General features: G+C 36.6%; 1 protein-coding gene and 3 long non-coding RNA genes across 4 annotated transcripts; 2 read left to right on the top strand and 2 right to left on the bottom strand.

Annotated features, from left to right (window-relative positions):
- Positions 1-552: 552 nt before the first annotated feature.
- On the top strand, positions 553-1,144 carry LOC119767019 (cytochrome c oxidase subunit 6A, mitochondrial-like). The gene is made up of 2 exons (XM_038254257.1): positions 553-752; positions 818-1,144. The coding sequence occupies exons 1-2, from the start codon at positions 659-661 to the stop codon at positions 1,051-1,053; spliced, it is 330 nt and encodes a 109-aa protein (XP_038110185.1). The 5' UTR covers positions 553-658; the 3' UTR covers positions 1,054-1,144.
- LOC119767044 lies at positions 1,064-1,359 on the bottom strand. The gene is made up of 2 exons (XR_005277288.1): positions 1,223-1,359; positions 1,064-1,161 (listed from the first exon to the last, which is right to left on the bottom strand). It is a non-coding gene; the product is annotated as an uncharacterized LOC119767044 (long non-coding RNA).
- A 4,319-nt stretch (positions 1,360-5,678) lies between these two features.
- On the top strand, positions 5,679-6,428 carry LOC119767040. Its single transcript, XR_005277286.1, has 2 exons — positions 5,679-5,893; positions 5,953-6,428. It is a non-coding gene; the product is annotated as an uncharacterized LOC119767040 (long non-coding RNA).
- LOC119767039 lies at positions 6,395-8,052 on the bottom strand. Its single transcript, XR_005277284.1, has 4 exons — positions 7,569-8,052; positions 6,957-7,026; positions 6,747-6,861; positions 6,395-6,680 (listed from the first exon to the last, which is right to left on the bottom strand). It is a non-coding gene; the product is annotated as an uncharacterized LOC119767039 (long non-coding RNA).
- Positions 8,053-12,813: the final 4,761 nt, after the last annotated feature.

The following is a 12,813-nucleotide window of genomic DNA, read 5'->3' as shown; positions in this document are numbered from 1 at the left end:
AAACTCGAAGAATTGAAACAGAAAAATCAATCATCACTCCTAATGTAAACATTTACTGACGTGAGCATGATAAACTCTTTGTTTACAAACTCACATTGGTCTAATTACATTGTTTTGCTGGAAAAAACCATCTGTCAGACGATTTGCTCCCGGTAGATCCCGGAGCTAACCTGAGTTTTGTTTAGATTCGGATGAACACGGATGAACTCGAACCTAAATTAGCTCTCGCACAAGTACCGCGGTGGGCTTGACACAGGTGCCAAATTAGCTTTGAAACGCAATTAGGTTCCTGCGGTAGAGATGCCCTTAGAGTTAATTCTTTCAAATTAAAAAAAAAACAAGAATACTGGCAACATTACTCGGCCTGTCGGCCATTTGACATCTGTCTCTTTTTGCTGAAACACCCTTACCAAAAATCATGATTTTTTGATTTCCAAATCCCACTTTTCATACGAATTTTTCAGTTCAACCCATATAACCATTTTTATGGTTTTAGTACCTGAACTTAAAAAATCGTATGAAAGTGGGATTTGGAACTCAAAAAATCATGATTTTTGGTAAGGGTGAAATTTGTAAAGTGCTCTGCCCGACAGATCGCACTTTGAAGCAGAGTCCTGACCAAATTTCATTCCTAGTAATTTGGGCTTTGAAAAAAAAAATGTCGCTGGCCAACCAAATTCTACGCCGTGCGATTTCGCAGTCGGCGATCCGTCGTGCTGTTTCTGGACCGTCCGCTGTTTCTGGTCATGAAGGTAAGAGAAGAAAAGAAAAAAAAAGTCCAGGTTATGTAACTTGCCTTTTATTACCAACCTTTCAGCTGGTGGATACAAAATCTGGAAGAAGCTCTCCTTCCTGGTGGCCATGCCAGCCGTTGGACTGTGCATGTTGAATGCTTACTTGAAGCACCAGGAGGAGCACGGCCATCCCCGGGCTGAGTTTATTCCATACGAACATCTGCGTCTTCGTAACAAGCGTTTCCCATGGGGAGAAGGAAGCAAAAGCCTGTTCCACAACCCCGAAGTCAATGCTCTTAAGGATGGTTATGAGGAATAAATCCTAGATCGGTGGTCTAATGGTCCGTCATGTAGCCGGCAAGTACGGAAAATTCAATAAGCCATTAAAAGTCGCCTGATTGCAATTCTTATTCTTGTTTTTTGTGCGCTTGAAAGAAAATCATACATTTTTCGTAGAATGTCAGTGCTGGAAATATTTAGATACCTACCTATGTAATACGACTATCGGATGTTTGTTTGATTATTTTTCGAAAGTGAAAATTTTCACTTGACTTCGGATAATCGAGTCTGGACTAGCTTGTCATCAATGAGACACTTTTGGTTTTCAACATTCTGCGATTTTTAAATTTTTTTCATCAGAAATTCAGAATGTTTTAATGAGCTTTTTGTTGCATTTTTTTTTTTATGTGGGGGGAGGTGTCCACGTGCTTCCATCCCGCCAGCCCATATGTATAGCCTTAGTGTTGTGTTTGCTGTATTTGATATTTTGTGAACCACACCGTATGCTGTACTCGACAGATATGGACTGGTTCCCGGCCGGGCTGATGGGTCTCGCAGCTGGCTAGTTGAACGTATCTGTTAGAACATCAAATCATGATGTTTTGTCCTTTTGTTTCCTTAGTAACAGTAGCATACTTAGTTCAGCAAGGAAGCAATAGTTTGATCCGTTCAGCTGTTCAAGCAATTGCTTTCGATTCAAACTTGTGCTGAACCTTCTTGGACTACCTAGACTACTGTTCAAAGGAAACAAACACGAGGGTACAAAGGGATAAGCTCCCCCCGGATGGGGCTAAATTGTGGAACGCTCCCAGTGAGTTTTACCATAGACTAAATATATACAGGGTGTTTGGTTCATGGATGCGGATACTTGGTGGTTGCCTAAAGGACCCCGAAATATGAAAAAAAGTCTTCTACGGCATGGTCGAATTCTCATCCTAAACCGAGTTAAGTAGAATTTACTGTTTTGAGGAGTTTCTACACTAAAATCGATTTATCTCATGATTGTGATCACGAAAAGCTTCGCTTCTGATTTCATGTGAAAGCTGAGTAAATTTCACGATAAAAAATGATTTTTGAAATTTTTTAAACATTAGTTAAGTCTGCCTACAGAGCCTTTACATTTTTTCCTTGCCCTAGTGTTGTTGGTTTTTTGCATTTATTTTGCGTAAATGGCAGGTAAATGGTTTGTTTTATGTATCAAAACGATGCTCCTAGATCCTCTCTACAATTCTCTCTAAATAACCATTTCCCGAATTCTTTTCCTAAAGCCGCTATTTTAATTTTATTGGTGAAAAAATCGAAGCCAGAAAACCTGATATGGTACCTTAATAAATCAAACCGACGCCTGACAGAGCATCGCGCAAAGCATACTTGATCAACGCGCGCGCGGCCGCATGTTTGCTGGAAGGAGGGTGACAGTAAGAAAACAAACCACGTGTGCCCATCGCATTGTGGAAAAAAGTTCGTTTCAGAATTGTTTCATTACCGCAGGTATTTTGTCTCGCGTTCTTTTGGCAAACAGGTTAAAACAAAAGTTAAGGGACGGCTATTTAAGGGAAAGAAGGCGTTAATTATTAAAATGAGCTAAGATGCAATAAGTGCGGCATAGGGTCTCGTTGAAGGATTTCCACTGTTGTTCAGTGTGCGGATCGTTTGATCCAACAATAAATAATTAAGCTGATTAAACCAAACATTTTAAAAAATCCCATTGACAATGCAAATAAATGTTCAGTTAGCAGGAAGTAGATACTTTGCTTTTTTAGAGTTCTACTTTTTTTGCATTACAAAAAGGATAAGTTGGATTGTTTCTTGCGTACATAGGACAAAAGCATACATTTCCATCAAGCACCAAATGTTGGCATATCAACACCCTTTTGTTTATTTAAAACTTTTGAAAAGGGTTTTTAATTGAATAGCTCAATCAAAATTCAAATGATTCGCTCTACAGCATTGCCTTGGCGTTCTTGATTGCGAGATTCCTACTCGAAACTAGGTATTCGAAGGCTTGATTGTTGATGCAATTGCAAACTTCTTTTTACACCTATGCTTCCATCCACCCCGGGATTCGAACTGACGACCTTTGGATTGTTAGTCCAACTGCCTACCAGCGACTCCACCAAAACAGGACCCAGGGAGACGACTCCTACATCTGGATTGAGCTAACGACCTAACCTCTAGTTTAGACCGGAGCCAACATTTACTTCCCCATCCGATGGAAGGCGCAATCAGACAAATCTCGTCTCGAAAAATGCCACCGGGACCGTCTGGGATCGAACCCAAGCCGACTGGGTGAGCGGCAACCACGCTTACCCCTACACCATGGTTCCCGGCTAGCTCAATCAAGACCTAATTCGGAATGTGATCATAATTTGATAAAAATGTAAAATCAGCCAATTTAATAGAAAGGGTTTCTTACCTCTGTGCTTTAATCATAACATGTTGAAAATCGTTTTATGAGAGATTTTTGTTTATAAACGTGAATTGATATTTTCAATCATTTTCAAACATTGCAATTCGTTTTAAAGTAAATAAAAAAATGCACGCATAGAATAACAAAACTTCTAAAGAAACCTAAAAAACTTTTGGAAGAACTGATTTAGTTATTTAAGGAAGTGCTTACTTATTTTATTTATTTAAGGAAGTGTTTATTTATTTAATTTATTCATGATAAACCACCATGCACGAATTCTTATCGAATTAAACATTCTTTCAATAAAATCTTTTGCTATCCAATAGATGGATTTGAAATGTTTTGGTAAAAAAAAAAAAATTATGATGATTAAATGATTAAATGATTAAATGATTAAATGATTAAATGATTAAATGATTAAATGATTAAATGATTAAATGATTAAATGATTAAATGATTAAATGATTAAATGATTAAATGATTAAATGATTAAATTCTTAAATTCTTAAATTCTTAAATTCTTAAATTCTTAAATTCTTAAATTCTTAAATTCTTAAATTCTTAAATTCTTAAATTCTTAAATTCTTAAATTCTTAAATTCTTAAATTCTTAAATTCTTAAATTCTTAAATTCTTAAATTCTTAAATTCTTAAATTCTTAAATTCTTAAATTCTTAAATTCTTAAATTCTTAAATTCTTAAATTCTTAAATTCTTAAATTCTTAAATTCTTAAATTCTTAAATTCTTAAATTCTTAAATTCTTAAATTCTTAAATTCTTAAATTCTTAAATTCTTAAATTCTTAAATTCTTAAATTCTTAAATTCTTAAATTCTTAAATTCTTAAATTCTTAAATTCTTAAATTCTTAAATTTTAAATTCTTAAATTCTTAAATTCTTAAATTCTTAAATTCTTAAATTGTTAAATTCTTAAATTCTGAAATTCTTAAATTCTCAGAAAATAAATAAATGTACCATTATTTTGAAATTTTCGATATTTTTATCAAAGTAAGATCACATTCCGAATTAGGTCTTGATTGAGCTATTCAATTAAAAACCCTTTTCAAAAGTTTTAAATAAACAAAAGGGTGTTGATATGCCAACATTTGGTGCTTGATTGAAATGTATGCTTTTGTCCTATGTACGCAAGAAACAATCCAACTTATCCTTTTTGTAATGCAAAAAAAGTAGAACTCTAAAAAAGCAAAGTATCTACTTCCTGCGAACTGAACATTTATTTGCATTGTCAATGGGATTTTTTAAAATGTTTGGTTTAATCAGCTTAATTATTTATTGTTGGATCAAACGATTCGCACACTGAACAACAGTGGAAATCCTTCAACGAGACCCTATGCCGCACTTATTGCATCTTAGCTCATTTTAATAATTAACGCCTTCTTTCCCTTAAATAGCCGTCCCTTAACTTTTGTTTTAACCTGTTTGCCAAAAGAACGCGAGACAAAATACCTGCGGTAATAAAACAATTCTGAAACGAACTTTTTTCCACAATGCGATGGGCACACGTGGTTTGTTTTCTTACTGTCACCCTCCTTCCAGCAAACATGCGGCCGCGCGCGCGTTGATCAAGTATGCTTTGCGCGATGCTCTGTCAGGCGTCGGTTTGATTTATTAAGGTACCATATCAGGTTTTCTGGCTTCGATTTTTTTTCATTAATAAAATTAAAATAGCGGCTTTAGGAAAAGAATTCGGGAAATGGTTATTTAGAGAGAATTGTAGAGAGGATCTAGGAGCATCGTTTTGATACATAAAACAAACCATTTACCTGCCATTTACGCAAAATAAATGCAAAAAACCAACAACACTAGGGCAAGGAAAAAATGTAAAGGCTCTGTAGGCAGACTTAACTAATGTTTAAAAAATTTCAAAAATCATTTTTTATCGTGAAATTTACTCAGCTTTCACATGAAATCAGAAGCGAAGCTTTTCGTGATCACAATCATGAGATAAATCGATTTTAGTGTAGAAACTCCTCAAAACAGTAAATTCTACTTAACTCGGTTTAGGATGAGAATTCGACCATACCGTAGAAGACTTTTTCATGTTTCGGGGTCCTTTAGGCAACCACCAAGTATCCGCATCCATGAACCAAACACCCTGTATAGATACGCCACTCCGCTGTTGGGGCTGGCGACACTACCGCCACGCCAAAATTACACCTGGTGGCAATTCACAGGTACTAATCTACCCTTTGGGAACGTTTGAGAAAAATCCTCCTCAGTTTCAGTTCAATGCTCAGTGGGTATATCCAAGCAACTTTCGACTAGCATCTGCTGTTTCCAAGAAATGTCAAAACAAAGGCATTTTTATTTTTCGTTTTCTTTGCTGGTAGTTTAGCATCCTTCGCAAATGTTTTATGAATTTGCTGGTTGTGCCGTTTCTACCATGCAGATTCTAGCGGCGTGAATGTTCCAGTCAATAGATCGAAAGTGTTGTGCTCTTCAAGAAAGCAGGTGAGGAATAAAAATAACAAAAAAATCCTCCATCAAAAAGATTGTTTCGATTATCACAGCTTAGTGAGATTCCGGAGAACTGTGATGGTGAAAGCGAACTCGGAAACGATGAAGCGGAAGTCTGTCTAGCCATCCATGGTGGATGGCAATCAACGTTCAGTCACACATCCGGACAAACCTAAGACCTCGACTACTGAACAAGCAAGGGAACAAATGCTGCCCCGCCAAAGAAGCTTCTCCTGCCACAGAAGCCCTGTGATTACCCAAATCATCTGGCAGCTGTACAAAAAAAACAGATTTCGGTGTTCAACTACAGGTGCGACGGCGAACCTGACCGGAAATGTTCGTCTTTTGCATCTGATCTCGTAAAATAGTGCATCTTGAAACTATGTTTTGAATTGGTTCGAAACGATAGTAAATCACCGTCATGTTCCAATACTGCTAGTTGTGTGTAACATAATTGGTTTAAATGTATACTATGCAATGTAAAATTCTTGGGAATAAAATAAAAATCTATTTTTTTTATTATTCTGAACTTTGTGCGTATTATTTATTATAACTGAACTTTGTGCGACTTCTCTTTTATTTGGGCCTGAGGTACTCTGCCAGGAACGGGGCTGGTTGCATTCAAGTTGTTTGGGACACGACACATGGGGTGGGAATTGCTGTGGCGGCCTTGTCAATCGCTATTTTCGCTATCAACTCCTGGTCCTTTATATCGAACATCAACATTTCAACGACGCGAATCCGATGAATTGGCGCAACCAGTTTGCTGGTGCAGACTTCACTGAAAAGAGAACACGATTTTCTAAATTGTACAGATCAAATAGGAAAACCTTGTTGCTGTTTTTACCATTAACGGACCATCGGTTCCCGGCAGAGTCCCTGTTTACGCCTCTCGAAAATCGTTTGTTGCAACTCACTCACCGCCACAAACAGCCACCACCTCCGTTGGTATCATGGAAACCCTTTAAAACAAAGCAAGTTAGTGGCATTTTTTGATGTCAGGAAACATTAGGTCGAAAAGGGCAGAGTGCTACGATTTTGTTTAGCAATTTAGTACCTGTAACTTGACTGTGGTGGCGCTCGGAGCGCTAAAGGGGTGTCGCCAACTGGGTATATGGAGCAAATTCCTAGTGGGACATCTACTTGATTAATAATCTATGGTTTTACTGAGCTGCTTTGGGCATTTTAGGTAATAGTTGTACAAAAAAAATAGTTGAAGCTCGGTATTAATTCACTGGGAGGTCGTGTAAAAATGTCCGTGCTTGAGAAATTCTGTTTCTGTGTCACTGTTGTGTTAGTTTGTAACATGTTCGACATGAAACTTCTAACCAGCAATGATTAGTTATGCGGAATTCTTCAAGTACGGGAGCACGACGAATTGTAATTTGTAATTTATTGGAAACGATAGCCTGTTAGTATAACACTTTGTATCAGGTTAAGGAAGGACGTTGTGATGATTACTTTAGATCCAAAATAAACGAAACAAATTAACACCTAGATCTAGTTTTGTAAATGACTTCTCAAAGAACGAAAATTAGACGACCCGAAGAAATAGTGAAAGTGACAGTGAAAGCAAATAAATAAAGTGTCAATAAATAATCATAAAGTGAAAATATTATTATAAATATATTTAATATTATATTACACTTTATATCTGTGTAAAACTCACTATCAGAATCTAATGTTTTCTTGTGTTCTCTTTTGTTCTTCTCGTTTCAAACCGAATGAGCGAGCATCTGACTTGCTACGCAGCCGCAGGATAACACCAGCTGTGATCAATACCACACCGACTGACGAGGATTGCTACCAAGCATGGTGTCCACGGCTATATGTCCAACCGAGAGGCCTCCAAGGTCGCAGGAAGCATTAATTAGTATCGCCTTTTTATTTTTGACCCTTTTGTTAATACAAATTTCTTTGCAGATACCACTTTAAAAGTATGCCTCGCGGCCTGCTTTGATCTTTTGCTTATTCTATCCGCTTTCTACCCCCAATGTGTCCTGCACTGGGGGTGCCTGGGGTAACTTCGAGTTGACCTGGGCCGCCCGAGGAATTATGTCGTAGGTGGCTCGTGTACTGGTTCACTCACCTCTCCTCGCGGCAAGGGTTTCCGTAGGTCTACACTCGAACATGCAACATGGGATAGCATGAATCTTCAGCAGAAGCCGGACGAATGTATTCCGAAATTACAGAATTACAGAATTTTCTTTTTTAATGTGTTCTAACCAAGGGGTTGGAAACTCTTAGAGCTATAGTTATTATGTTAACCAGTATATCAAAATATATGTTAGTATACTTATTATTTTCTTTACATATCGCCAGTATACTAACCAATATACTGAGAGTATCTTAATATACTAACAGATTATTTCTTTTTTCAATTCAAATATTGTTTATTCGTCAAGCTTATGTAGACTACTTACAATTTTCTTACATACTAGATATTATTTCTATTGTATAGATTTTTTCGTAGTTCCGGTTTAGACATGTCGAAATGTATGTACTGTGAATTTTCATTATAAAAGCGCATCATTTGATTTAATGGCGAATTTTTTAAATAATTTGTCGTGTATGCAGTTATTCTAAAAAGTGGTGAATGTCTAAGAGTACGGCTTGGTTCATGAATACTATTGCGTATTTCTGACAATAATGCTGCTGACTGTATGCGTTGAGAAATAATGTCGTTGATGAAAGAGAGCATGGCAAATTTACGACGTTCTTGTAATAATTGTATGTTTATGAGCATGCAGCGTGCTTCATACGATGGGAGAGGAAATGCAGTCCAGTTAAGTTTACGTAGTGCGTACAGTAAGAATTGTTTTTGGACAGATTCAATACGTGCTTGGTGTACGGCATAGTATGGATTCCAGACGATACTACAGTATTCCAAGAGTGGCCTGACATACGTTATATAGAGTAATTTAATAGTATACGGGTCCTGGAAGTTGAATGCAAAGCGCTTTATAAAGCCTAATGTACTTTTGCCTTGTTTATTATTGTGTTATAGTGTTCTACAAAGTTAGTTGTGAGTCTAGGATGACACCTAGATCACGTACTACTTTGCATTTTTCTACTGGTTGGTTTCCTAATAATACTGTTATGTTTGGTGTTTCATGTTTTCTGCTGAAGGCAATGGAATTACATTTATTTACATTCAATTGGAGTAGGCTTTTACTACACCATGTGTAGAAAAGATTAATTTCGTTTTGGAATACATGACTGTCGTTGGCATTTCCTATTTCCATATACAATTTCATGTCGTCTGCATATACAAGTACGTTAATTTTTTTCAAAATGAAGGAAATGTCGTTTACATACAAGATGAAAAGAAGAGGTCCTAGATGGGATCCTTGCGGAACCCCAGAGGTGACGTGAATTGATTCCGATAGTATATTTTGGAAGCGAACAATTTGTTCGCGCTTAGTCAAATATGACTTAAGCCATTCCAAAAGATTCGGTTGAATTTTCGGTTAGTATACTAACAAGTATACTGGAATATCGTTAGTATACTCAATATTCTTAAGTAATATTAGAGTTTCCAGCCCCTTGGTTCTAACCTCGGTTCTAACATTGAATAAAATGGATCCTAAAATTTCAAAAGGGCACATAACTTTTGTAAACAATAGAGTTATCTAAGCCCGTTCTCACGAACACTAGCACGCCATTTGTTTTGCTGGCGGGTACAAAATTTAACCTCACTTTATTTCGTGTACGTATACGCAATACATGCGCACGTAGATAACTCTATAGTGTATCCCTTCCCGATCAGCGCGTTCCGTTTGAATTACGTTTAGAATTCCGCTTGAGCGAAAAAAGTTCGATTCGAATTCTAAACAGTGTTCGTTTTAGCACAGACAAACAGACGTAAATCATTGAACATTTTTTTCTAAAATCCATCGATCACCAAAAAAAGAGCAAACTAGTGAACACTTAGCTCAATCTGATGCCCAATACTAGAACAATTCGTTGCTACAGAGCTCGTTATTGGATTTTTGTGTAGTAGTGATAGTAAGGAGAATTTGTTTACTAACAATGGAGCACTTCCATTCGAGCAGTTTTTGCTTTTTTCTACAATGTATTTCTTATGGAGCGAACTGTCAAAAACGGTGCAGAAGATTCAATTTATTTGCGGCCAAAGCATCATATCGCTCAAACCAATAAGGCTCAAACGAGGAAGATCCTGCGGGCGTTGCTCTAGAAGTAAGGAAACACGTTGAATTGTGGTCAAAAGACGAATGCAGCAGAAAATTTTGCTCCCTGAACGTTGACTATGTTGAAGAAAAGTTTATACAGGCACCGGTTGAGCACAAACGAGAACCAAAACAAAGCACGAGTATTTTTGAGCGCTTGCTGAAACGTCAATTTCAAAAGTGCCTTGACTGTAGCGTCATCCCTAATCTGGTACGAGAACTGCATTCAAATTCAAAGCAGTCGTTATATTCGTGACTGATGGAATAAAAAAAGAGATTTACGTCTGTTTGTCTGTGGTTTTAGATTTTAAACCGCATTCCGTTTCAAACGCAACAACCGGTTCCGTTTGAGTTTTCGCCGCAAATTGGTTCAAGCAGAATTTAAACGGAATCGAAACGGAATGGACGGGTTGATTTGACAGCTTCTTCTTCTTCTTGTTTTTACTTATTGATTTTCGTTTTTGTTCTTTCACTCAAATGACAGTTTACATAAGGTGTGAAAGGGACACACTCTTGGTTAAAAAAAGTTATGTGCCCTAATGAAATGGCAAGCACGAAATGTGAGATCGATCTGGTGTCTACAGCCAGAGTTATAAATACAACTGTCTCATTGTAGGCGCACTAAAGTTATCTACGTGCTCATGTATTGCGTGTATGTACACGAAAAAGATTGAGGTTAAATTTGGTACCCGTCCAGTAAAACAAATGCCGTGTTAGTGTGCGTAAGCACGGCCTTAGATAACTCTCTTGGCAGGAACAATGAGACAGCTGGGGAACAATGAGACACTGTGCGAAAATCAATACTATTCAAGTAAAACATCATGTTTTTGCATTGCTCCATTGCAGGTAACTTGTCAAGAACATTTTTAAGTAATTTTGCAAACTTGAAACTTTAATTCACAATCAGAGGCGACGCGTGGCCATTATGGATACTCGTTTTCGTTTTACGGAGCAAGGTGGGGGACGCGGCCTCAAGTCAATCCAAGTCCGGTTTCTTGTGGAAAAAGGGTAGTGGCCGGAACTAGTATTGCATACAAAATGAACACCACCGGAAGATATAGGGGATCGGGACGGGGAAGTAAGAACTTGAATGACATGAGCAGTTACGTTAATCTAACTTTAAAACTGAATAAAGGAAATCTGAAATTATGATTCAATCAAAAACTAATTTGAGATTTATACAAAGGAAACCTATATGATGTATTTCAAATTCAAAGGAAATCAAATGAATGTACTGGAAAATAAAAGATGAAAACTAGCTTGTCAAGGGCATTTTTTCTAGGCCTCGTCCTTTTGCGTCCGTTAGTAGGCTTGTCGTACATTGCAACTAACTTTAAGGGGTTATATACATGTATATCGGCAAAAAAGTCAGAGGTTAGTATGAGCACACACATCAACTTATTTTTAATTTTTTTTTTCATGGCATTGAAATATAGGGGAAATATGCCCATTTTAATCACCCTAAGCCGTTCGACCAATTCTCATCACTTTTGCCGTTTTCCGCTATTAAATCAAGATTTTCAGATGTATCAACAATGGAGAGTTGCTTGCTCACTTTTGTTTGAGCTATTTATTACTTTGGAACACTCAAAAACACTTTATAAAAGCTGTAATTCATGATCAAAGTGCTGATAGGCCGATAATAGAAATAGGCTGAGAAAGGGTATAGTTCCCCTACATTTTCACCTACTTTCAAAACAAATGTGAAGATATTTGGTTGCATCGCTGCCGAGATTTAGCAATTTCAAGTGAGCAGTTTCAAAAAACGGGTGCCACGATATCTCAACATTGCACTATGGGGTATTTCCATATAAGCGAGCGGCCAAAAATATTTTTTTTGCTTTTTTGTGACTTTTTTGTGTTGTTTGTACTTAGTATAATGAAAACAAATGAATTTTGATATTTTTCCAAAAAAAAGTTTAATTTTCGATTTTTTCATATATTTGAGGCCACATTCTCGTCCACGTTTTTTGATGATCCACTTGCAAAAATCACGATTTCCACGATAAATTCTTCTTAATAAAAATCACTATGTAACCGATTGTCGTTAGATCACTTAAAATATGAACTTTTTCTATGGGCTTTTGTATACCTCGTTTTGAAGCTATAACAGAACAACATGCGTAGTTTTTCCTCTGTGGTTTTTCCCTGAGTTGATCATGTTGTAATTCTTATAAATATACTCGAAAGCAGTTCTCACGTTTTCAGAATAGTGCTTCGTTATATCGTACAGGGACACTACGGTATTATTATCCATACTTTCAAAAGAACACAACAACGAACTGATATGAATATTCGACGAATCGTTTCTGTAAAATACTTAAAATAGGAATTTCTAATTTTATTAAACGTACCTAAGTACCAACAAAGTCATGAATATCAAATCAATTTCAAAACATACATAGCAGGTACGTCATTTCTGCCTCCGCAGGTAAATAATGTGATTTTAACCAAGCGTATACGCGAAATCATTAATTATCTTGCATGAATCAAAATGTTCAAAATGGCATTACTCAAAAATTGCACATAAGTGCGCTTTGAAATTTGGAGACAAGTTAGGACATGGTTCAAATTTTAAGCTGCAAAATTTTCAGATCGCACAAATGCATACAAAAAAAGTGCTCCATTAACAAAGTTGAAAAAAACTAAATTTTGAATAAAAATCCAACTTTTTTTATTTTTATTATTTTTTAGCCTGTAAAAGTGTGTTTTGTAAAATGTTAT

The sequence above is a fragment of the Culex quinquefasciatus genome, chromosome 1, assembly GCF_015732765.1.
Source record: "Culex quinquefasciatus strain JHB chromosome 1, VPISU_Cqui_1.0_pri_paternal, whole genome shotgun sequence".
Taxonomy (NCBI): domain Eukaryota; kingdom Metazoa; phylum Arthropoda; class Insecta; order Diptera; family Culicidae; genus Culex; species Culex quinquefasciatus.
The sequence above is the reverse complement of the archived record's forward strand: the minus strand, read 5'-3'. Positions and strand labels throughout refer to the sequence as shown.